The following is a 26,833-nucleotide window of genomic DNA, read 5'->3' on the forward strand; positions in this document are numbered from 1 at the left end:
TAATATGCCCTTTGCGGAGACTCTCGGTAATGTACTCCTTCATGGCTAGACGTTCGGGCCCGGACAAATTGAACAGGCGAGCCTTGGGTAACTTGGCTCAAGGGACTAGATTAATGGCACAATCAAAGGGTGTATGTGGTGGTAGCGCCTCAGCCTCACTTTCAGAAAATACGTCTTCAAAATCTTTCAGGTACTCCGGAATACCTTCCAGATCGACAGACGACACTGACACAGATTTTACTGGGGTGACAAGAGTTGTCAAGTTACAACATAGACGGTTAGTCATACAACCCCACTGAATGATCTCCCCTGTGACCCAGTCAATAGTAGGATTGTGACGTTCAAGCCAAGGCATACCCAGTACCAGTCCAGCCGGCAGATTATTTATAACAAAACACCTTAATTTTTCCACGTGAGTGGAACCCACTTTCAGAGAAAAGGTATCAGTCATGAAACAAATTCCCTCCTGGGTGATAGGAGAAGAATCAATTGCCATGATTTTAACAGGATCTTTTAACCTGACTGTCCCTATCTTATGAAAAGTCACAACTTTGGCATCGATCAGATTAATAGAAGACCCACAGTCAACAAAGGCGGTAGTCCCAACTGGACCACCTGTAAGTTCCAGTTCCACCGGAAGCACAATTTTAGTAAGTGAGGAAAAGGGTACCTGGGAGTCTGGGCAACCTCCTCAATTGTTACCCAGACTCAGTCGTTTTCCTGACGGCTTCACTGAAGAAGGGCAAGAAGGACAGTTCCTTCTCCAATGTCCATCGGATCCACAGTAAAAGCACAATTGGTTGTTTCTTCGGTGTCTCCTCTCTTTTTGCTCCAATGACTTGGCACCAACCTCCATGGGCTCAGGACTAGATGCAGAGTCTCTCAGATAGGAGAATAAAGGGGTCTCCTGCAGCATGACCCCTCTTGCCCGCAGCCTACGGTCCATGCGGACAGCCAGGATCATAGTGTCCTCCAAAGAATCTGGTGGAGGATGAAGGGCTAGGGCATCTTTCAAAAGTTCGGACAGGCCTCTACAGAACAAACCCCGGAGGGCAGCATCATCCCAGGAGACCTCCGCTGCTAAGCGTCTGAACTCAGAGCAGAACCATTCAGCAGAGTTCCTCCCCTGTGTCACACTCATCACCACATCCTCTGCCAGACGCACTCTATGAGGCTCATCATAAATGTGCTCCAGAGCCTCAAAGAACAGATTCACAGACATACGTTCAGGAGCAGAGGAAGAGAGAGAGAAAGCCCATGCCTGTGGAGCCCCCCGAAGTAGGGAAATGACAACCCCCACCCTCTGGAACTCATCCCCGGAGGAGCGGGGCCTCAGAGAAAAAAAAAGCTTGCATCCTTCTCTGAAAGACCTGAACTCCTTTTTATCCCCTGAGAAAAGGTCTGGCAATTTGACTGGAGATTCGGGGAATGCCAATGACACATCTCTATCCCCAGCACTAGGAGCCCCTGCAGCGACTGCCCCCTGCACAGTATCCACCAACTATTGCTGGGTCTGGGCCATTGTGCGCTGTTCCACATTAGGTTTGTGGAACATTTGGGTCAGGTGCTTGACCTGATCAGCCAAAGCTTGTATGGGATCTATGAGGATAACACTTTTTTTTTCTCCAGAGGTAAAAAAACTGAAATGGTCAGCTATAATGTCAGGAGCCCCGCACTGCACTTGTTCACTGAGCCAGTGCGGGTGTCCTGAGTACAAAAACAGTGCTCAAAGATACCTGTGGAGTAGGGCAGCAGCGGTGACGATGCGTGCTTCAGAGTATCAGGACCTGAAGCACATGACTGCTGGGGGCGTGGCCTAAGCTTCACAGATCTAGGAGCTGCAGGGAAACTCCTAGAAAGGTAACTACAGGACAATGTTACCAAGGGGCATAGACAGAGACAGAAACCAGATGAAGCCAGGGTCAAAGCACAAGATAGCAATACAGTACCAAAGGGTTAGACAGAATGGATAGTCAGGACGTAGCAATAGGTCAGAAAACCTGAACGGGCAATAGACGGTACAATAGGGACAAACTGTAACGAAGTAACGATAGCCAAGCCAGGATGTCAGAACCGGAGAAGACAATAGTACCAAAGCGAGAGACGGAGTACAGAGTGAGGGGACAGGCCGGGTCATACACGGGAAGCAAACAAGCAGCACAGAATACACGCACACCAGGGGTCAGACACACCAGAACAACAGTATAGCTGGCAGAGAACCCTGGTAAAGAGTGAGTATAAATACTCCTCCCAGATCCAGAAAGATGTCACGGACACTTAACCCTTTGAGTGCAGGGCAAGAACCCTGTTCAAACCATGACAATTGGGACATGAAGCGCAGGCGAGAAGATGTGGGTTTTTGTTTTGGCACAGTTTCAGCTTGGCCTCGGCATGCACCATCTCGTCCACTTCCCCATCGCTTGCCACGCGACTTGCCCATTTTAAATGGATTACAATATTTTTCACGTTCACTACAAATGGCTGAATCGGTAGCAAACTTGTATGTGATCCGTATGCAGGAAAACCACACTTTAAAATATCTGTACTGTAAAAATTTATTTTTGGTTATCAAACTGGTGTCAATAACTAGAGTAAGACACAGCAAAAACAGTATGCCTGAAATGCCACAATTTGTAGACCACAGATAGATCTGTCATTTCACTGAGATGCCACACTCCTCAATATGTGGACTGTATTTTTACATTTTGTACCATGTAATAGTGTATAGAAATAGGGTCACAGACAGCAAACACAGTGGAATGTAGCCCTGAAATGGCACAATTTATAGGCCACAGATAGATCTGCCATTTGACTGAGATACCAAACTCTTCAATATGTGGCCTGTATTTTTAAATTTTTGTACCACGTAAGTGTGTATAGAAATAGCGTCACAGACAGCAAATACAGTGTAATGTAGCCCTGAACTGGCATAATATGTAGGCCACAGATAGATCTGGCATTTGATATAGATACCAGACTGTTCAATATGTGCCCTGCACTTTTAAAATTTGTACCCCAAAATAGTGTATAGAAATAGGGTTACAGACAGCAAATACAATATAAACACCTCATGAAATACATCACACCAAAATTGTATGAGTATAAATGGTGTGGTTCAATAATGAAAAGGACATTACCCCGGAAAAATCGCATACAAACACATCAAGAACGAGAAAAATTGCGATCAAAGAATCTTTATTGAATAAATAGGTACTAGGAGGGGAAGAGGTCCACCAAACAGCACATGTTAAAGAAGGGCATAGACCGCCCCTTGAGAAAGGCACAGGCTGCCGAAACGTGCGTTGGGGGTGGACGCTCCAGGTCGTGCCCCCATCTATTGATCTGGTAATGTCACAATTATATGATTAATCATTAATAATGTGGGTAGCACAAGCTTTGCTATGTCATTTATGTCCTTCTAGGCTGTGTGGGGAATGTGCAATAATATTATTTGATTAATAGTTTTTTGATATGTATTCCCATATGTGCTTCCAATGAGCAGACATACTTTGATTGCTATGATGTTCCTGTGAGCGCCCTTCTGTAACATGTGCTGTTTGATGGACCTCTTCCCCTCCTAGTACCTATTTATTCAATAAAGATTCTTGATTTTTGCATATACCTATGTATTATTGGAAATTTTAAAGCAATTTTTCTCGTTCTTGAGACAGCAAATACAGTGGAATGTAGCCCTGAAATGCCACAATTTATAGGCCACAGATAGATCAGGCGTCTGACGGAGATAGCACACTGTTAAATATGTGGCCTGGGGTTTTTTTGGCCACCAAAATTGTGTCAATAAGTAGGCTATGACAGTACAAAAAAATTCTTTGTAAGACTAAAATTGTAAAATATTTAGCTCAATGATATACGCTGCGTATGGCGGACAAAACAGTGTTATATGGATGAACTGTAGCTAAATAGTTTTGGCAGATAAATATTTTTTTTGCAAGCTAAATTTTTTTGGCAGCTAAATATTTTTTGAGCAGATAAATATTTTTTGGCAAGATAAAAAAAAATTTGGCAGCTAAATATTTTTTGGCAGCAAAATGGTGTCAAAAATTTTTATAAGATACTCCAAAAAATGCTACAGCACAACAAAAAAATGGCAGAATTTTCTGCACCCTCAGATGTGATGCCTGGTATGGGAAAAGTCGTTAAAATTGCTGGATTTTCAAGCTGTAATTTTAAAAGGTTCTGGCAGTAGTCTGCAGTGTCAACAAGCAAATGGAGAAAAAAAAGAGCTCTGTATTGCTTTGAATAAAATAATCAGGATTGAGGTGCAAGAAAAAAAAAATATTCCTAGTCACTGATACCTGGAGCAAGGTATATATGTAATAGGCAGAAGCAGCAGACATTAATGGACCCTTTTGATGTATGCAATGATAGCTATATATCCACATACAGTGCCTGCATGCCTTGCACTGATGTGTATATATGTACATGCACTCCCCTGCCTACCTAGCACTGCAATCTATATACCCCATAATTAGTCATTAGAAGGACTGTTGCTTTAGCTGGATTTGTGGATTCTATGATGGTATGCCCACACTAACTAATAAAAGCACAAAACATAATTACATAATTATGTGGTAAAATGCAATAAGAGGTGATCAAAATATTTTATATACCCCAAAATGGTATTGGTAAAAACATCACATATCTTCATATCTCGAAAAATGAAAATGTTTCAAGTTTCAAAAAATGGTGAGAAGAGCAAATTTCTTTTTTTTTTTACAAATTTCCAAATTTGTTTTTCACAATTTAAATAGAAAAATTACACATTTTTGGTATGTGTATGTCATAGTCTTCAGTTGTACCATATAGTGAACATGGTAAATTAAAAAAAAAAGAAACAATTGTGGAATTGTACTTTTTTCAATTTTAATGCACTTGGATTTTTTCTCGCATTGCAGTGCATCACATGATAAAATGAATGATGTCATTCCAAATTACAACTTGTCCTGCAAAAAAAACAAGTCGTCACACAGTTATGTGGATATAACATAAAAAAGTTATGGCTCTTGGAAGAAGGGTAGGAAAAAACAAAAAAAAAACATAAAAAAAAGGAAAATGGCCAGGGACGAATGGTTAACCATTTCTACAGCCAGAAATAGACAATGCAATACACAGGCAGTAGAAGGCAAACTGTAACAAATGTTTCATGGATCTCAATTGTAAAATTGATTTTTAGCACAGATTCTATGTATTTCAGTATTAAATATACTTGTTGCCACAGGTGAATACCCCCTTTAGTCACACTAATTTTATATTACATTTTATATTACATTTGCAGAGAGTTTGGATGGAGAGATCCAGAACTTCCAGAAGTGATACAAATGTTGCAACACCAGTTCCCTTCTGTGCAATCTAATGCAGCTGCTTATCTGCAGCACTTGTGTTTTGGAGATAATAAAATAAAAGCAGAGGTAAGCAACATACTCAAAGTATTCAAAAAATGTTAAACCATCTGATGGAAACGCAACCATAGTGCTACATAGTAACATCACTTGCCTAAATGCTACAGCAATAGATACTGTAATTACATCTGAAGGGGTTTTTTTGACAGGTACTGTAAATGCATATGAAAGCGTTTGCTATTGCAGCAGTACTGTCAATGCACATGAAGGTTGTTATAATTTACTACAGCAACGACTGTAACTGTGTGTTACTGCAGCAGGTACTGTAATTATAGTGGTTTGAAAAAACCACTATATTGTAATCCGAACGCTGCTAACTTATTATAGTGGTTTGAAAAAACCACTATATTGTAATCCGAACACTGCTAACTTATTCTTCTTCTTCTTATTATTATTATTATTATTATAGTGGTTTGAAAAAACCACTATATTGTAATCCGAACGCTGATAACTCATTCTTCTTCTTCTTATTATTAAGTTGATTTCTGCAATTAATGCGGCCCGAACCGCTACACGCACAGAAGGTTGAGGTGTCGTTTCGAAGCCAGCGTCCACGAGAGGTGTGCTAAGTATTTTACGTGTCGATCGGATTTGTAGTTTTTGCGCAATTTGCGTTTGAAATTTTTTTTTCCCGTCATTGGAATGCACTGTCTCCAATGCTTTTCAATGGGAAATGGCAAAACGTGCCCTGAGGCGATTGAAATAGCAGTTAAGCTCATTGATATGCGCAGGCAGACCCAGTTACTATGCCAACGCCTACGAATGTCACATGACGCCCCAAGGACAGAGCTTCTGCCACATAATATCAGCTCTTAAACAAAACCCACAGCACTAATGCAAATCTAGCTTCATCACATGACACATGCCCCTGAGAGACAATGTACGCCAAAGTGGATTTAGAAGAAGCCCTCCGAGCCAAACTAGCTCTTAAAAGGCCGATGCGCCAAAGTGATTGTTAAAGGGCCGGCGCACCGAAATGAGTCTTAAAGGGCCGACAAGCCAAATCGAAAGCTGTGTGACCCCAGGCTCCAAATCGGAAGCTGAGCCACCCCGGCCTCCAAATCGGAGGCTGATCGACCCCGGCCTCCAAATCGAAGGCTGATCGACCCCGGCCTCCAAATCGGAGGCTGAGCCACCCCGGCCTCCAGATCGGAGGCTGATTGACCCCTGCCACAAAATCAGACCCTGAGGGGCCCCAACAAAATCGGACCCTGAGGGGCCTCGGCCACAAAATCGGACGCTGATAGGCCCTAACCACAAAATCGGACCCTGAGGGGCCCAACCCACAAAATCGGACCCTGAGGGGCCCCGGCCAGAAAATCGGACCCTCAGGGGCCCCGCCCACCAAATTGGACCCTGAGGGACGCTGCCCACCAAATTGGACCCTGAGGGGCCCCGCCCACCAAATCGGACCCTGAGGGGCCCCGCCCACCAAATCGGACCCTGAGGGGCCCCGCCCACCAAATCGGACCCTGAGGGGACCCGCCCTCCAAATCGGACCCTGAGGGGCCCCGCCCACCAAATCGGACCCTGAGGGGCCCCACCCACCAAATTGGACCCTGAGGGGCCCCGCCCACCAAATCGGACCCTGAGTAGCCCCACCCAAAAAACGGGACCCTGAGGGGCCCCGGCCACAAAATCAGACCCTGAGGGGCCCCGGCCACAAAATCGGACCCTGAGGGGCCCCAACCACAAAATCAGACCCTGAGAGGTCCCAACCACAAAATCGGACCCTGAGAGGCCCCGGACACAAAATCGGACCCTGTGGGGCCCAACCCACAAAATTGGACCCTGAGGGGCCCAACCCACAAAAACAGACCCTGAGGGGCCCCAACCCACAAAAACAGACCCTGAGGGGCCCCAACCGCAAAATCAGACCCTGAGGGGCCTCGGCCACAAAATCGGACCCTGAGGGGCCTCGGCCACAAAATCGGACCCTGATAGGCCCCAACCACAAAATCGGACCCTGAGGGGCCCAACCCACAAAATCGGACCCTGAGGGGCCCCGGCCAGAAAATCGGACCCTGAGGGGCCCCGCCCACCAAATTGGACCCTGAGGGGCCCCGCCCACCAAATCGGACCCTGAGGAGCCCCGCCCACCAAATCGGACCCTGAGGGGACCTGCCCACCAAATCGGACCCTGAGGGGACCCGCCCTCCAAATCGGACCCTGAGGGGCCCCGCCCACCAAATCGGACCCTGAGGGGCCCCACCCACCAAATTGGACCCTGAGGGGTCCCGCCCACCAAATCGGACCCTGAGTAGCCCCACCCAAAAAATGGGACCCTGAGGGGCGCCAGCCACAAAATCAGACCCTGAGGGGCCCCGGCCACAAAATCGGACCCTGAGGGGCCCCAACCACAAAATCAGACCCTGAGAGGTCCCAACCACAAAATCGGACCCTGAGAGGCCCCGGACACAAAATCGGACCCTGTGGGGCCCAACCCACAAAATCGGACCCTGAGGGGCCCAACCCACAAAAACGGACCCTGAGGGGCTCCAACCCACAAAAACGGACCCTGAGGGGCCCCAACCGCAAAATCGGACCCTGAGGGGCCCCACTCACAATATCGGACCCTGAGGGTCCCCACTCACAAAATCGGACCCTGAGGGGCCCCACCCACAAAATCGGACCCTGAGGGGCCACACCCACAAAATCGGACCCTGAGGGGGGCCCCACCCACAAAATCGGACCCTGAGGGGCCACACCCACAAAATCGGACCCTGAGGGGCCACACCCACAAAATAGGAGCCTGAGGGATCCCGGCCAACAATTCAAGCCCTGAGGAGCCCAGGCCAAGGAATCAGATCCTGAGGAGCCCCACCCACCAAATCAGACCCTGAGGCCAAAGTGGTCCCTGAGAGGCACTCACAGTTAAAACGGATCCTGAGTTGAAAGTCTTGCAGGGGCAGCAGGCAAGTCTCTCTTAAAGGGGCAGCCGGGTACGATTTCAAACCACTATCTGTATTTCCTTCAGGAAATACACATCTAGTTATAGTGGCTTGAAAAAACCACTATATTGTAATCCGAACGCTGCTAACTTATTCTTCTTCTTCTTATTATTATTATTAGGCCGGAGTCACACTGGCGAGGAATATGGGAGAGTGAGAGGCGCTAAAAGCACGCATTAGACACGGACAAATGATTCTCTATGGGGTCACTCGCACCAGGCGTATATTTCTCCTCCGTATCCTACGCTCCGTGCCACTCGCAGCATGCTGCGATTGTCAGCGTACTACGCCCGTAGTACGCCAATGCAAGTCTATGGGTGCGCAAAAAATACGCATTACACACGGAACACACGTGTGACCTGCGAGCAATACGCAGGTCTTTTGGCTGGTGAACAGGAAATGGGCCAATCCATCATCAGGAAGCGTAGACATGCAAATGAGCTCAAAAAGCGCTCCAGACATCCAGGAAGTACGCCTCCACGGAGTACAGCAGCAGCATGGCGTCCACATATATTAATGTAGAGATGCTAATTGTGCTGGTGCAGGAGCGTCCAGAAATATGGGACCCACGCGACGCAAACTATGCGAACCGCACAAGAAAGGAGGCGTCATGGAGGCGCATCTGTCGCCAGATGTACCATGACTTTGGTGACAGACCACGTGATGAGCAGCATAAAATTCGTAAGTGCAACCATAAAAATATAATTAACGTTAGCGCACGCTATAAAATGAATCTACAATCAGCCCCCCCTTCCTGTGCATGTACTTTTCTTAGCCTCATGAGGCCGTTACATTAGGATGTGACACGTGGCTTCACACAGCCATAATTAGGGGTTACTCCACAAGCTCCTCATCCTCCTAGCCCCTAAAATTTGTTTCAGGGGAGCTAATGAGACCCTGGGTATCGGCACAATTACATATGCCACCATGGGTAGAACGCACACCCCATAAGGCCCCATGCCTAGACTACTGTTTGAAAATGTGACCTCTCAAATATCTGATTTGGACAATCTTTCCTGTCACATTGCAGTGGAAGATGTGATGAAACGGTGGAGAAGCATCCGGGACCAGTACCGCCGGGAACGCCAGCAGCGGTCCAGGAGTGGGGATGCTGGCCATGTCAAGTGCAAATATATCTACTATGACCGGCTGAACTTCCTCGCCCCAATTCTGGCTCTGAGACCGTAAGTACATACCTCACACCACATGACACAAAAACAATACACAAATACTTTACAGGGACAAAAATATTGATGTATTTTTGCCTCTGTTCTATTTCATAACAGAACTCAATCCAACCTTATGGATCGAGGAACGGCCTCAGAGGCAGAGCCCATTATAGATCCTGTAGGGGATGAGGTGGCTGGCCCATCTTCTCCCCCTACAAGAAGGATGGCTGAAGAGGAGGCATCACCAGAACACACAATGGCTGCCCTACACAACACACCACCAGGACGGTCTGCAGCTGCAACCTCACCCATCCTGGAAGAGATGGGCAACTTGAGCAGCAGCCCAACTGCCCAGATGAGGCCCTCCCCACAGGCTGCTCTAGCATCACGGCGAATAAGAAGAAGGCGCCAGGTCACCATTCAAGAGAGCAGGACCAATGTGGACACTGGGGTGCTGAATTACTTGTCCAGAGTCACTACAGATGATGGTGAGGAGGCCTATGCACGTAGCCTCACCCTTTATCTCCGTGCCCTTACCCGTGAGGTCAGGCTCCGTATTAGGGGGTGTATTCAGATCCTGCTTGATGCCAGCACCCCCCCAATACCCCATATGAGGTGTTTGAATTTCTGGAGAGGTGGCAGCTCTCACCAAGAAATTTAATGCGCATGAGACCATCCACACAGATGCTTGCTCAAGCAGGGTCTGAACAGCCCCTAATACGTGGGCCAACACCTCAACCCCTTCCTCCCCCTACCCATCCTTCTATTCCGCAGCCCCAAATGTCTTCATCAAGCCAACCCCACCAATATGGCCACTTGTACCCACCCAGTGTTGGAGGCTGGTCCCAACCTGGTTGGGGACGATCTGGCTATCTTGGTGGGTATGAGCCACGGGCCTACCAGAGCCAACAAGAAGCCCCTCACCATCATCATTATTACTCTGGCCAGTATCACCAACAGGCCCAGGAGGCTGGACAACAACAGCATCATGGGCAACAGTATGGCCCCACACAGGGCAATGTTGGCCACAATGTCCAGCAGCACCCACAGGCTGTTCCTCCCCGTTCCCCTTCCCCTACATACGAGGATTTATGAATCAAAAGTTTGGAGATGTCCAGTAACAGGTAACTGGTGCTTCTAATCTAGACAAAAAACAGGTGTTCTCCTTCACCAACATTTAGAACATAATTTAACACTCACATTTTTCAACAATGTTTTCCAAACATATGAAACAATCCATCATGACAGGCAACGCTACCTCACGCCTTTCACACAGATATTACATGTGTGTATAAAAGAGAATATTTAAATGCGCTATACTGTTACCTGAAAGGATGAAAATACACTAATCACTTGCTAATGCATAGGAAAGGCGTGCTTGCCTTTAGTTAAGTAGTCAACTTTGTTATTAGCATTCTCTAGTAAACCAATTTGAGGCGACCAGCATTCACAATATCACGCTCTCTCTATGTCTTAACAAGTGAGTTTTGTATTTTCATCCTTTCCAGTATAGCATGCTTAAATATTGTCTGTTCTACAGACAGGTAATATCTGTGTGAAAGATGTGAGGTAGCCTTGCCTGTCATGGTGGAATCTTTCAATGTTGGAAAACATTATGAGGAAATGTGAGTGTTATCTTATTGACTTTATTTAGGTGATGGAGCTCACCCTTTGTTGCCTAATCAAGGTTAATGTAGGCATGCAGCAATGTTGTTATTGCATAATGTTTGTTGCAGTTTTTTTCTGTAATGTTAATGTTACACCAAGTTAAAGAAGGCCCAAAGGGTCATTTTGGCCATTGCCAAATTTGTGTTATGGCAAAATTATGTTTGCCTTTAAGCAAAACCAAAAAAAAAAAGGCAAAACTAAAAATTTGGCTACTCTAGTTAACGTCTCTGTGTGATTTCTCACTATCCCTCACAACATACTAACAGACACCAACCAATGCAAAGACACACTCATAGAATCATAAAAAGGCTTGAGTAATATATATTTAGACACACTTTGCAAAAAAAAAATTATAACATAGACACAGCATTCTCTTGCCAAGAAGTTGCCCCCTCAGGTGAGATAAAGTAATTCGTGAATATATCACGCACTTTGAGGCCAGAGAGCGGTCTACGTTGAGGGATGATAGGTGGTCTCACCCTGCGCACATTGTCCGGCCTACATACAACACCATCAGAGGAGGAACAATCATGTATCCTGGTGAAGTTATGCAGAACAACACAGGCTTTGACAACTTCATTCACATTTTGCTCACTCAACTGAATGGCAGACTGGAGTATCCGCCATTTGGCACAAAGAATCCCAAAGGAACACTCCACCAGTCGCCTAGCACGTGATAGGCGCAAGTTAAAAATTCTGCGCCTGTGGTCAAGGTTGCGCCGGGGATATGGCCTCATGACATTACGTGATAACTGAAAGGCCTCATCTGCCACAAGGACATAAGGGACTGATTGTTCGGGGGAGCCTGGTAGCTGGCGTGGTGGTGGTAGATCCAACTGGTTGGTGCGTAGCCGCCGACCCATTATGGACGTATTGAAGACTCTAGAGTCTCCCGTCCTTCCATAGGCCCCAATGTCAACAATTATAAACTTGTATTGAGGGTCTACCAGAGCCAACAATACAACAGAAAAGTATTGCTTATAATTGAAGAATTGGGAGCCTGAGTTCGGCGGCTTACGCACCCTGATATGTTTGCCATCCAGGGCCCCAATACAATTTGGAAACTGGCAGTCCTCCTCAAAGTCCCTTGAAATCCTTAACCAGTCTTCCATCCTGGGCTCGGGTAGGACCACCTGATGGAGTCTTGTCCAGATTTCTGCACATGTAGACCTCACTATGCCTGAAATGGTTGACTTTCCAATGAGAAACTCATGGTGGAGGGCGGCATAAGACAGGCCAGTGGACAGGAAGCTGTAGAACAACAGAAATAGTACAGGTTAGAATGGGTAAAGTAAAAAAAAATCAGTTACATGCCGACCAAACTTGGTAGGGAATGAGAGAGAACAACACACACATATTTGGTGGCAAAATGACTAAGTTATATGCAGTACATATTAGATGTAACATTCTGCTGTGTCAGGTGAAACATATTTTGAGTAAGATGAGCGTATTAAACTTTGTCCAAGAAGGCCAAAAAACATAAATTAACACACACATTATGAACATAGAGAATATGGTCGTGGAGTACATACCGTATTGTGAGTAGAAGTCGCTCCTCTGCAGATATGGCTTTGCGCATCCTAGTGTCCTGAAAGGTGATCCCAGGGCGCACTGTCTCCAAGAGGCGATCAAATGTGGAAATGCTCATTCGACAGTACTGGTAAAATTTGTCCGGATGCTCCCGCAGAGACGAATAGAGGCGGTGAAAATGACCTCTTGTGAGTCGTTGCCTCAAAAGTGGATGTACCCACATGCGTCTCCTCCTCCGCGGATCGACTATCACAGGATATGGTTGGCCAAAGCACCGTGACAAAAGCCAGGTAAAGAGAACCTGCTCGGTTGTATTGAATGTCAGACCCTCGGCCATGCTGCACAAAGAACACCAACACACCTCGTGAAAGCAAGGTGAGAAATGTACAGAATGTAGGCAGCCACCTATTTCTGAGTGTCTAAATAGGGTGCAGGCTAATGATTTAAATTGTTTGCAGGCCTCAAAACCGTTAAATGTCCATTTTGCAAGGCTGCGAGAAAATCTCGCCATACGGATTGATTACGGATTACATACGGATACACACATGCGCAAAATACGCGACCTCACCTTGCTTACGGATGACCTACGGACCACTATTTAGTGGTCATTGATCCGTATTACGCATGTAAAATACTGACCGTATTTTGCGCAGGTTAGTGTGACTCCAGCCTCAAGTTGATTTCCGCAATTAATGCGGCCCGAACCGCTACATGCACAGACGCCGTTGAGGTGTCGTTTTGAAGCCAGCGTCCACGAGAGGTGTGCTAAGTATTTTTCGTGTCGATCGGATTTGTAGTTTTTGCGCAATTTGCGTTTGAAATTTTTTTTTCCCGTCATTGGAATGCACTGTCTCCAATGCTTTTCAATGGGTAATGGCAAAAAGTGCCCTGCAGGCAGACCCAGTTACTATGCCAACGCCTACGAACGTCACATGACATCCCAAGGACAGAGCTTCTGCCACATAATATCAGCTCTTAAAGTGAAACCCACAGCACAAATGCAAATCTAGCTTCATCACATGACACATACCCCTGAGATAGAATGTGCGACAAAGTGGATTTAGAAGCCCAGTGAGCCACCCTGGCTCTTAAAGGGCCGACGTGCCACAGTGATTCTTAAAGGGCCAGCGCACCGAAATGAGTCTTAAAGGGCCGGCGCGCCAAATCGAAAGCTGAGTGACCCCGGCCTCCAAATCGGAGGCTGAGCCACCCCGGCCTCCAAATCGGAGGCTGAACCACCCCGGCCTCCAAATCGGAGGCTGAGCCACCCTGGCCTCCAAATCGTACCCAGTGTGGCCCCGCTCAAAAAATCAGACCCAGAGTAGCACAGCCCACCAAATCGGATCCTGAGGGGCCCCGCCCACCAAATCAGACTCCGAGTGGCCCCACCCACCAAATCGGACCCTGAGGAGCCCCGCCCACCAAATCAGACCATGAGAAGCCCTGCCCACCAAATCGGACCCAGAGTGACCCCGCCCACCAAATCGGACCCTGAAGGGCCCTGCCCATCAAATCGGACCCAGAGTGGCCCCGCCCACCAAATCGGAACCTGAGGAGCCCCGCCCACCAAATCGGACCCAGAATGACCCCGCCCACCAAATCGGACCCAGAGGAGCCCCGCCCACCAAATCGGACCCAGATTGACCCCGCCCACCAAATCGGACCCTGAAGGGCCCCGCCCACCAAATCGGACCCAGAGGTGCCCCGCCCACCAAATCGGACCCAGAAGGGCCCCGCCCACCAAATCGGACCCAGAGGGGCCCCGCCCACCAAATCGGACCCAGAGGGGCCCCGCCCACCAAATCGGACCATGAGGTGCCCCGCCCACCAAATCAGACCATGAAGGGCCCCGCCCACCAAATCGGACCCAGAGGGGCCCCGCCCACCAAATCAGACCCAGGGGGCCCCGCGCACCAAATCGGACCATGAGGGGCCCCGTCCACCAAATCGGACCATGAGGGGCACAGCCCACTAAATCGGACCCAGAGTGGCCCTGCCCACCAAAATGGACCCAGGGGGCTCCACCCACAAAATCAGACCCTAAGGGGCCCCACCCACAAAATCGGACCCTGAGTGGGCCCGGCCACAAAATTAGACCCTGAGGGGCCCCAACCACAAAATCGGACCCTGAGAGACCCCGGCCACAAAATAGAACCTAGAGGGGCCCCAGTCACAAAATAGGACCCTCAGGGGCCCCAACCACAAAATCAGACCCTGAGGTGCCCCGGTCACAAAATCGGACCCTGAGGGGCCCCACCCACAAAATCAGACCCTGAGGGGCCCCACCCACAAAACCAGACCCTGAGGGGACCCAGTCGCAAAATAAGACCCTGAAGGGCCCCACCCACAAAATCGGACCCTGAGAGACCCCGGCCACAAAATCGAACCCAGAGGGGACCCAGTCACAAAATCAGACCCTAAGGGGCCCAGGTCACGAAATCGGACCCTGAGGGGCCCCACCCACAAAATCAGACCCTGAGGGGCCCCGCCCACCAAATTAGACCCTGAGGGGCCCCACCCTCAAAATCGAACCCTGAGGGGCCCCAGCCACAAAATCAGACCCTGAGGGGACCCGGCCACAAAATCGGACCCTGAATGACCCCGGCCACAAAATCGGACCCTGAGGGGCCCCAACCACAAAATCAGACCCTGAGGGGCCCGAGTCACAAAATCGGACCCTGAGGGGCCCCAGCCACAAAATCAGAACCTGAGGGGCCCCAACCACAAAATCAGAACCTGAGGGGCCCTACCCACAAAATCAGACCATGAGGGACCCCGCCCACCAAATCGGACCTTGAAGGGCCCCGCCCACCAAATCGGACCCAGAGGTGCCCCGCCCACCAAATCAGACCTTGAAGGGCCCCGCCCACCAAATCGGACCCAGAGGGGCCCCGCCCACCAAATCGGACCCAGGGGGCCCCGCCCACCAAATCGGACCATGAGGGGCCCCGCCCACCAAATCGGACCCTGAGTGGGCCCGGCCACAAAATCAGACCCTGAGGGGCCCCAACCACAAAATCGGACCCTGAGAGACCCCGGCCACAAAATCGAACCTAGAGGGGCCCCAGTCACAAAATAGGACCCTCAGGGGCCCCAACCACAAAATCAGACCCTGAGGTGCCCCGGTCACAAAATCGGACCCTGAGGGGCCCCACCCACAAAATCAGACCCTGAGGGGCCCCACCCACAAAACCAGACCCTGAGGGGACCCAGTCGCAAAATATGACCCTGAGGGGCCCCACCCACAAAATCGGACCCTGAGAGACCCTGGCCACAAAATCGAACCCAGAGGGGACCCAGTCACAAAATCAGACCCTAAGGGGCCCAGGTCACGAAATCGGACCCTGAGGGGCCCCACCCACAAAATCAGACCCTGAGGGGCCCCGCCCACCAAATTAGACCCTGAGGGGCCCCACCCTCAAATTCGGACCCTGAGGGGCCCCAGCCACAAAATCAGACCCTGAGGGGACCCGGCCACAAAATCGGACCCTGAATGACCCCGGCCACAAAATCGGACCCTGAGGGGCCCCAACCACAAAATCAGACCCTGAGGGGCCCCAGTCACAAAATCGGACCCTGAGGGGCCCCAGCCACAAAATCAGAACCTGAGGGGCCCCAACCACAAAATCAGAACCTGAGGGGCCCCACCCACAAAATCAGACCATGAGGGACCCCACCCACAAAATCGGACCCTGAGGGGCCCCGCTCACCAAATTTGACCCTGAGGGGCCCCACCCTCAAAATCGGTCGCTGAGGGGCCCCACCCACAGAATCGGACCCTGAGAGACCCCGGCTACAAAATCGAACCCAGAGGGGCCTCAGTCACAAAATCAGACCCTAAGGGGCCCCGGCCACAAAATCGGACCTTGAGGGGCCCCACCCACAAAATCAGACCCTGAGGGACCCCAGCCACAAAATCGGACCCTGAGGGGCCCCACCCACAAAATCAGACCCTGAGGGACCCCAGCCACAAAATCGGACCCTGAGGGGCCCCACCCACAGAATCGGACCCTGATGGGCCCCACCCACAAAATCAGACCCTGAGGGGCCCCAGCCACAAAATCGGACCCTGAGGGGCCCCAGCCACAAAATCGGACCCTGAGGGGCCCCGCCCACCAAATTAGACCCTGAGTGGCCCCACCCTCAAAATCAGACCCTGAGGGGCCACAGCCACAAAATCAGACCATGAGGGGCCCCAGCCACAAAATCGGACCCTGAGGGGCCCCACCCACAAAATCAGACCCTGATGGGCCCCACCCTCAAAATCGGTCCTTGAGGGGCTCCGGCCACAAAATCGGACCCTGAGGGGCCCCGGCCACCAAATCGGACCCAGAGTGGCCCCGCCCACCAAATCAGACCCAGAGTGGCACCGCCCACCAAATTGTACCCTAAGGGGCCCCACCCATAAAATCGGACCCTGAGGGGTCCCACCCACAAAATCGGACCCTGAGGGGCCCCGGCCACAAAATTGGACCCTGAGGGGCCCCACCCACAAAATCGGACCCTGAGGGGATCCGGCCACAACATCGGACCCTGAGTGGCCCCACTCACAAAATCAGACCCTGAGGGGCCCTACCCACAAAATCGGACCCTGAGGGGCCCCAACCACAAAATCGGACCGACGGGCCCCGGCCACAAAATCGGACCCTGACGTGCCCCGGCCACAAAATAGGACCCTGAGGGGCCACGGCCACAAAATCGGACCCTGAGGGGCCCCACCTACAAAATTGAACCCTGAGGGGCCCGACCTACAAAATTGAACCCTGAGGGGCCCCAACCACAAAATCGGATCCTGAGGGGCCCCACCCACAAAATCGGACCCTGAGGGGCCCCACCCACAAAATTGCACCCTCAGGGGCCCCGGCCACAAAATCGGACCCTGAGGGACCCCGGCCACAAAATCAGATCTTGAGGGGCCCCAACCACAAAATCGGACCCTAAGTGGCTCCGGCCGGAAAATCGGACCCTGAAGGGCCCCAACCACAAAATCGGACCCTGAGAGGCACCGGCCACAAAATCGGACCCTGAGGGGCCCCAGACACAAAATCGGACCCTGAGGGTCCCCGGCCACAAAATCGGACCCTGAGGGGCCCAACCCACAAAATCAGACCCTGAGGGGCCCCGCCCACCAAATTAGACCCTGAGGGGCCCCACCCTCAAAATCGGACCCTGAGGGGCCCCAGCCACAAAATCAGACCCTGAGGGGCTCCAGCAACAAAATCAGACTCTGAGGGGCCCCACCCACAAAATCGGAACCTGAGGGGCCCCACCCACAAATCCAGACCCTGAGGGGAACCGGCCACAAAATCGGACCCTGAGGGGCCCCGCCCACCAAATCGGACCCTGAGGGGCCCTGCCCACTAAATCGGATTCTGAAAGGCCCCAACCACAAAATCGGAAACTGAGGGGCCCCGCTGACCAAATTGAACTCTGAAGGGCCCCGCCCACCAAATCGGACCCAGAGTGGCCCGCCTACCAAATCAGACCTAGAGTGGCCCCGCTCACCAAATCGGACCCCGAGGGGCCCCACCCACCAAATCGGACCCCGAGGGTCCCCGCCCACCAAATCGGACCCCGAGGGGCCCCGCCCACCAAATCGGACCCCGAGGGATCCCACCCACCAAATCAGACCCTGAGGGTCCCCGCCCACCAAATTGGACCCTCAGGGGCCCCGCCCACCAAATCGGACTCTGATAGATCCCGCCCACCAAATCAGACCCTGAGGGGCCCCGCTCACCAAATCGGACCCTGAGGGGCCCCGCTCACCAAATCGGACCCTGAGGGGCCCCACCCACAAAATAGGGCCCTGAGGGCCCCACCCACAAAATCGGACCCTGAGGCCAAAGTGGCCCCTGAGAGGCACCCACAGTTAAAACGGATCCTGAGTTGAAAGTCTTGCAGGTGCAGCAGGCAAGTCTCTCTTAAAGGGGCAGCCTGGGCATCATTTCAAACCACTATCTGTAGTTCCTTCAGGAAATACACATCTAGTTATTATTATTAAGTTGATTTCCGCAATTAATACAGCACGAACCGCTACACGCACAGACGCCATTGAGGTGTCGTTTCGAAGCCAGCATCCACGAGAGGTGTGCTAAGTATTTTTCGTGTCGATCGGATTTGTAGTTTTTGCGCAATTTGCGTTTGAAATTTTTTTTTCCCGTCATTGGAATGCACTGTCTCCAATGCTTTTCAATGGGAAATGGCAAAACGTGCCCTGAGGAGATTGAAATGGCAGTTGAGCTCATTGATATGCGCAGGCAGACCCAGTTACTATGCCAACGCCTGCGAACATCACATGACGCCCCCAGGACAGAGCTTCCGCCACATAATATCAGCTCTTAAAGCGAAACCCACAGCACTAATGCAAATCTAGCTTCATCACATGACACATGCCCCTGAGAGAGAATGTCCGCCAAAGTGGATTTAGAAGAAGGCCAGTGAGCCAAACTAGCTCTTAAAGGGCCGACGCGCCAAAGTGATTGTTAAAGGGCCGGCGTACCGAAATGAGTCTTAAAGGGCAGGCACGCCAAATCGAAAGCTGAGTGAGCCCAGGCTCCAAATCAGAGGCTGAGCCACCCTGGCCTCCAAATCGGAGGCTGATCGACCCCAGCCTCCAAATCGAAGGTTGATCGATCCCAGCCTCCAAATTGGAGGCTGAGCCACCCCGGCCTCCAGATCGGAGGCCGATTGACCCCTGCCACAAAATCAGACCCTGAGGGGCCCCAACAAAATCGTACCCCGAGGGGCCTCGGCCACCAAATCGGACCCTGAGGGGCCCCGCCCACCAAATTGGACCCTGAGTAGCCCCGCCCAAAAAACGGACCCAGATTGGCTCCACCCACCAAATCGGACCCTGAGTGGACCCACCCACAAAATCGGACCCTGAGGGGCCCCGGCCACAAAATCGGACCCTGAGGGGCCCCAACCACAAAATCAGACCCTGAGAGGTTCCAACCAAAAAAAATCGGACCCTGAGGGGCCCCACTCATAATATCGGACCCTGAGGGGCCCCACCCACAAAATCGGACCCTGAGGGGCCACACCCACAAAATCTGACCCTGAGGGGCCACACCCACAAAATCGGACCCTGAGGGGCCACACCCACAAAATCGGACCCTGAGGGGCCACACCCACAAAATAGGAGCCTGAGGGATCCCGGCCAACAATTCAAGCCCTGAGGAGCCCAGGCCAAGGAATCAGATCCTGAGGAGCCCCACCCACCAAATCAGACCCTGAGGCCAAAGTGGCCCCTGAGACGCACCCACAGTTAAAACGGATCCTGAGTTGAAAGTCTTGCAGGGGCAGCAGGCAAGTCTCTCTTAAAGGGGCAGCCGGGTACGATTTCAAACCACTATCTGTACTTCCTTCAGGAAATACACATCTAGTTATAGTGGTTTGAAAAAACCAATATATTGTAATCCGAACGCTCCTAACTTCTTCTTCTTCTTATTATTATTATAGTGGTTTGAAAAAACCACTATCTTGTAATCCGAACGCTGCTAACTTATTCTTCTTATTTTCCAGATGATTTCCGCAATTAATGCGGCCCGAACCGCTACACGCACAGACGCCGTTGAGGTGTCGTTTCGAAGCCAGCATCCAAGAGAGGTGTGCTAAGTAGTTTTCGTGTCGATCGGACTTGTAGTTTTTGCACAATTTGCATTTGAAAATTTTTTTTCCCGTCATTGGAATGCACTGTCTCCAATGCTTTTCAATGGGAAATGACAAAACGTGCCCTGAGGCGATTGAAATGGCAGTTAAGCTCATTGATATGCGCAGGCACACCCAGTTACTATGCCAACGCCTACGAACGTCACATGACGCCCCAAGGACAGAGCTTCTGACACATAATATCAGCTCTTAAAGCGAAACCCACAGCACAAATGCAAATCTAGCTTCATCACATGACACATGCCCCTGAGAGAGAATGTCCGCCAAAGTGGATTTAGAAGAAGCCCAGTTAGCCAAACTAGCTCTTAAAGGGCCGACATGCCAAACCGGAGGCTGAGCCACACCGGCCTCCAAATCGGAGGCTGAGCCACCCCGGCCTCCAAATCGGAGGCTGAGCGATCCGACCTACAAATCGGAGGCTGAGCGACCCCGGCTTCCAAATCGGAGGCTGAGCCACTCAGGCCTCCAAATCGGAGGCTGAGCCACTCCGGCCTCCAAATCGGAGAGTGTCCCCACCCACCAAATCAAACCCAGAGAGGCCCTGCCCACCAAACCGGACCCTGAGGGGCCCCGCCCACCAAATTGGACCCCTGTGGGGCCCTGCCCAATAAATCTGACCCAGAGTGGCCCCGCCCAATAAATCGGACCCTGAGAGGTACCGCCCACCAAATCGGACCCAGAGTTGTCCCGCCCACCAAATCATACCCTAAGGGGCCCCGCCCAACAAAATGGACCCAGAATGGCACCACCCACCAAATCGGACCCAGAGTGGCCCCACCCACAAAATCGGATCCAGAGTGGCCCCACCCACAAAATTGGACCCTGAGGGGCCCTGGCCACAAAATCGGACCCTGAGGGGCCCCACCCACAAAATCGGACCCTGAGGGGATCCGGCCACAAAATCGGACCCTGAGGGGCCCCACCCACAAATTCGGACCCTGAGGGGCCCCACCCACAAAATCGGACCCTGAGGGGCCCCACCCACAAAATCGGAGCCTGAGGGATCCCCGCCAACAATTCAAGCCCTGAGGAGCCCAGGCCAAGGAATCAGATCCTGAGGCGCCCCACCCACCAAATCAGACCCTGAGGCCAAAGTGGCCCCTGAGAGGCACTCACAGTTAAAACGGATCCTGAGTTGAAAGTCTTGCAGAGGCAGCAGGCAAGTCTCTCTTAAAGGGGCAGCCCGGGCACCATTTCAAACCACTATCTGTACTTCCTTCAGGAAATACACATCTAGTTATTATTATTATTATTAAGTTGATTTCCGCAATTAATACAGCCCGAACCGCTACAAGCACAGACTCCGTTGAGGTGTCGTTTCGAAGCCAGCGTCCACGAGAGGTGTGCTAAGTATTTTTCGTGTCGATCGGATTTGTAGTTTTTGCGCAATTTGCGTTTGAAATTTTTTTTCCCATTATTGGAATGCACTGTCTCCAATGGTTTTCAATGGGAAATGGCAAAACGTGCCCTGAGGCGATTGAAATGGCAGTTAAGTTCATTGATATGCGCAGGCACACCCAGTTACTATGCCAACGCCTACGAACGTCACATGACGCCCCAACGACAGAGCTTCTGCCACATGATATCAGCTCTTAAAGCGAAACCCACAGCACTAATGCAAATCTAGCTTCATCACATGACACATGCCCCTGAGAGAGAATGTCCGCCAAAGTTGATTTAGAAGAAGCCCAGTGAGCCAAACTAGCTCTTAAAGGGCCGACGCGCCAAAGTGATTGTTAAAGGGCCGGCGCACCGAAATGAGTCTTAAAGGGCCGACACGCCAAATCGAAAGCTGAGCGACCCCAGGCTCCATATCGGAGGCTGAGCCACCCCGGCCTCCAAATCGGAGGCTGATCGACCTCGGCCTCCAAATCGGAGCCTGAGCGACCCCGGCCTCCAAATCGGAGGCTGAGCCACCCCTGCCTCCAAATCGGAGGCTGAGCCACCCCTGCCTCCAAATCGGAGGCTGAGCCACCCCTGCCTCCAAATCGGAGGCTGAGCCACCCCTGCCTCCAAATCGGAGGCTGAGCCACCCCGGCCTCCAAATCGGAGGCTGATCGACCCCGGCCTCCAAATCGGAGGTTGAGCCACCCCGGCCTCCATATCGGAGGCTGAGCCACCCCGGCCTCCATATCGGAGGCTGAGCCACCCCGGCCTCCATATCGGAGGCTGAGCCACGCCGGCCTCCATATCGGAGGCTGAGCCACGCCGGCCTCCAAATCGGAGACTGAGCCACCCCGGCCTCCAAATCGGAGGCTGAGCCACCCCGGCCTCCATATCGGAGGCTGAGCCACCCCGGCCTCCAAATCGGAGGCTGATCGACCCCGGCCTCCAAATCGGAGGCTGATCGACCCCGGCCTCCAAATCGGAGGCTGATCGACCCCGGCCTCCAGATCGGAGGCTGATTGACCCCTGCCACAAAATCAGACCCTGAGGGGCCCCAACAAAATCGGACCCTGAGGGGCCTCGGCCACAAAATCGGACCCTGAGGGGCCCCGGCCACAAAATCGGACCCTGAGGGGCCCCGACCACAAAATCGGACCCTGTGGGCCCCGGACACAAAATCAGGCCCTGAGGGACCCCGGCAACAAAATCGGACACTGAGGGGCCCCGGACACAAAATCAGGCCCTGAGGGGCACCACCCACAAAATCGGACCCTGAGGGGCCCAACCACAAAATCGGACCCTGAGGCGCCCCGGCCACAAAATCGGACCCTGAGGGGCCCCAACCTACAAAATCGGACCCTGAGGGGCCCAACCCACAAAAAAAGACCCTGAGGGGCCCCACCAACAAAATCGGACCCTGAGGGTCCCCACTCACAATATCTTTCCCTGAGGGGCCCCACTCACAAAATCTGACCCTGAGTGGCCACACCCACAAAATCTGACCCTGAGGGGCCTCACCCTCAAAATCGGACCCTGAGGGGCCGCACCCACAAATTAGGAGCCTGAGGGATCCCCTCCAACAATTCAAGCCCTGAGGAGCCCAGGCCAAGGAATCAGATCCTGAGGAGCCCCACCCACCAAATCAGACCCTGAGGCCAAAGTGGCCCCTGAGAGGCACTCACAGTTAAATCGGATCCTGAGTTGAAAGTCTTGCAGGGGCAGCAGGCAAGTCTCTCTTAAAGGGGCAGCCCGGGCACCATTTCAAATCACTATCTGTACTTCCTTCAGGAAATACACATCTAGTATTATTATTACTATTCAGTTGATTTCCGCAATTAATGAGACCCGAACCGCTACACACACAGACGCCGTTGAGGTGTCGTTTCGAAGCCAGCGTCCACGAGAGGTGTGCTAAGTATTTTTCGTGTCGATCTGATTTGTAGTTTTTGCGCAATTTGCGTTTGAAAAAACATTTTCCTGTCATTGGAATGCACTGTCTCAATGCATTTTAATGGGAAAATTTTGCCATAGGGAAAACATGGGGCTGTCATGAGGTGGCAGTTAAGCTCATTGATATGCGCAGGCCAGGGCCGGCGTCAGCACCCGGGCAAGTGCCGGGGCCCTGGCGAGATCGGAGGGCCCACTCACGCTGTCTGGGATACCCGCCGGCCGCCGCCATACCGCCCATGTACTGACCCCATCCTGCGCCCTCCGCGAGGGACCCACGCAGTGACGCAGACCCTTAGGCTTTTTAGCCCTGTGGATTTTTCCGCTCCGAATGGAAGAAATCCGCAGGTCAAATGACCTGCATTTTTCCTGCGGATTTCTTCCATTTTTCCTGCGGTTTTCCACTGCGGTTTTCCCCCTGCGGATTTGGTGACAGGGGAGATGGGAAACCGCACGAAAGTAACATGCTGCGGATTTTGTACCGCAGGAAAACCGCACGGAAAAATCCGCAGCGTCTGCACAGCAGTTTTTTTTCTCATTGATTTTAAGGCTACTGTACATCACAATGCGGATATGCAACGTTTCTGCGCGGTAAAATCTGCTACAAATCTGCATCGTGTGCACACAGCCTTACTGCCAGCAATGATCATCGCTTCCTTCGGCTGTAATGTGCGTGGTGCCGGGACAGGACCTGTGATGAGGTCACAGGAGGGGAGGAGTCGGGTCACATGATCAGGGCGGCTGCAGGACTCTGCTGTGCTGTGCTGGTCGCTTTTCATTATGGTGCTGGTCTGGATGGATGAGGTAATGTTTATGTGTGGGGCAGTGGGGTCAGGGAGGGGTTTAACAAGGTGGATGTAGCAGAGCCGTGTGTGTACTTGTGTGGGGTCAGGGAGGGGTTTAACAAGGTGGATGTAGCAGAGCCGTGTGTGTACTTTGTGGGTTCAGGAGGGGTTTTCAAGGTGGATGTAGCAGAGCCATCCGTGTACTTGTGTGGGGTTAGGAGGGGTTTAACAAGGTGGATGTAGCAGAGCCGTGTGTGTACTTGTGTGGGGTCAGGAGGGGTTTTACATGGTGGATGTAGCAGAGCCGTGTGTGTACTTGTGTGGGGTCAGGAGGGGTTTTACAAGGTGGATGTAGCTGAGCCGTGTGTACTTGTGTGGGTCAGGAGGGGTTTTACAAGGTGGATGTAGCAGTGCCGTGTGTGTACTTGTGTGGGGTCAGGAGGAGTTTACAAGGTGGATGTAGCAGAGCCGTGTGTGTACTTGTGTGGGGTCAGGAGGGGTTTACAAGGTGGATGTAGCAGAGCCGTGTGTGTACTTGTGTGGGATCAGGAGGGGTTTACAAGGTGGATGTAGCAGAGCCGTGTGTGTACTTGTGTGGGGTCAGGAGGGGTTTTACAAGGTGGATGTAGCAGAGCCGTGTGTGTACTTGTGTGGGGTCAGGAGGAGGGGTTTTACAAGGTGGATGTAGCAGAGCCGTGTGTGTACTTGTGTGGGTCAGGAGGGGTTTACAAGGTGGCTGTAGCAGAGCCGTGTGTGTACTTATGTGTGGGGTCAGGAGGGGTTTAACAAGGTGTATGTAGCAGAGCCGTGTGTGTACTTGTGTGGGGTCAGGAGGGGTTTTACAAGGTGGATGTAGCAGAGCCGTGTGTGTACTTCTGTGGGGTCAGGAGGGGTTTACAAGGTGGATGTAGCAGAGCCGTGTGTGTACTTTTGTGGGGTCAGGAGGGGTTTTACAAGGTATATGGAGCAGAGCCGTGTGTGTACGAGGTGTACGGAGCAGAGCCGTGTGTGTACGAGGTGTACGGAGCAGAGCCATGTGTGTACGAGGTTTATGGAGCAGAGCCGTGTGTGTACGAGGTGTACGGAGTGAAGCCGTGTGTGTACGAGGTGTATGGAACGGAGCCCTGTGTGTGCGGAGCTGAGCCGTGTGTTTATGAAGCGGAGCCGTGTGTGTACGAGGTGTATGGTGGGGAGACGTGTGTGGACGAGGTGTACGGAGTGAAGCCGTGTGTGTACGAGGTGTATGGAGCAGAGCCGTGTGTGTACGAGATGTACGGAACGGAGCCCTGTGTGTACGGAGCTGAGCCGTGTGTTTATGAAGCGGAGCCGTGTGTATACCAGGTGTATGGTGGGGAGCATTTATACCTCCCGAGTCCCAACCGTCCTGGATCCAGCGAGACAGTCCCGGTTTTGAGAGAGATACTTTCCCCGCGGGACACAGGAGTACACAGCGGAGCCCCAAGGAGCAATTTAAAACTTGCACGTAACGTTCTACCGGAAGTGACGTGCTGGAAGCTGACCAAAAATTAGGTAATTTCTGTAGGAGATTGTGACGGAACCATGGAGGCACTTCAGGGAATGCTTCAGATCCATCACCGTGTCCTCTGACAGAGCGGACAGCGGGATCGCCTTGGAATCGGGGATGTCGGCCATGTGAGCGGATCATGATATGTCCTGCACCAGGAGGCTCAGGTGGGCACTACAATGGGAGCCGGGCTGCTATGGTATCTTTATAGAATTTTTCTTTCTCTGTTTCTTTCTCTCTCTGTTCTTTCTCTCTAATGTTTTTTTTCTCTCTCTCTGTTCTTTATCTCTCTCTGTTCTCTTTCTTTCTGTCTCTGTTCTTTCTCTCTCTCTGTTCTCTCTTTCCTCTCTTTCTTTCTCTCTCTGTTCTTTCTTTCCCCTCTTTCTTTCTCTGTGTTTTTTTCTCTCTACCTCTCTGTTCTTTCTTTCTTTCCCCTCCTTTTTCTCTCTCTCCGTGTTCTTTTTTTCTGTCGACTCTTTTTCTCTCTGTTCTTTCTCTCTCCGTTCTTTCTTTCCCCTCTTTTATCTCTCCCTCTGTTCTTTTTTCCCCTCTTTCTTTCTTTCTTTCTTTCTTTCTCTCTGTTCTTTTTTTCTGTCCACTCTTTCTTTCTCTTTGTTCTTTTTCTTTCTTTTTTCTTTCTCTCTCTTCTTTCTTTCTTTACCCTCTTTCTTTCTCTTTCTCACTGTTCTTTTCTTTCTCTTTCTCTCTCTGTTCTTCCTTTCTCTCTGTTCTTTATTTTCTTTCTTTCCTTCTTTCTCTCTCTGTTCGTTATTTCTATCTT

At 51.4% G+C, this 26,833-nt stretch overlaps 1 protein-coding gene across 6 annotated transcripts in view; it reads left to right on the top strand.

Moving 5' to 3' along the window:
• CTNND2 (catenin delta 2) overlaps positions 1–26,833 on the top strand; it is a 3,465,616-nt gene that overhangs the window by 1,047,048 nt on the left and 2,391,735 nt on the right. For all 6 annotated transcript variants that reach the window (XM_073587627.1, XM_073587626.1, XM_073587628.1 and 3 more), the window contains one exon: positions 5,297–5,429. In XM_073587627.1, the coding sequence (XP_073443728.1) occupies positions 5,297–5,429 (133 nt within the window). The remainder of the gene's footprint in view (positions 1–5,296; positions 5,430–26,833) is intronic.

This window comes from Dendrobates tinctorius, unplaced genomic scaffold (assembly GCF_039654945.1).
Source record: "Dendrobates tinctorius isolate UK_male_01 unplaced genomic scaffold, ASM3965494v1 ptg000100l, whole genome shotgun sequence".
Classification (NCBI taxonomy): domain Eukaryota; kingdom Metazoa; phylum Chordata; class Amphibia; order Anura; family Dendrobatidae; genus Dendrobates; species Dendrobates tinctorius.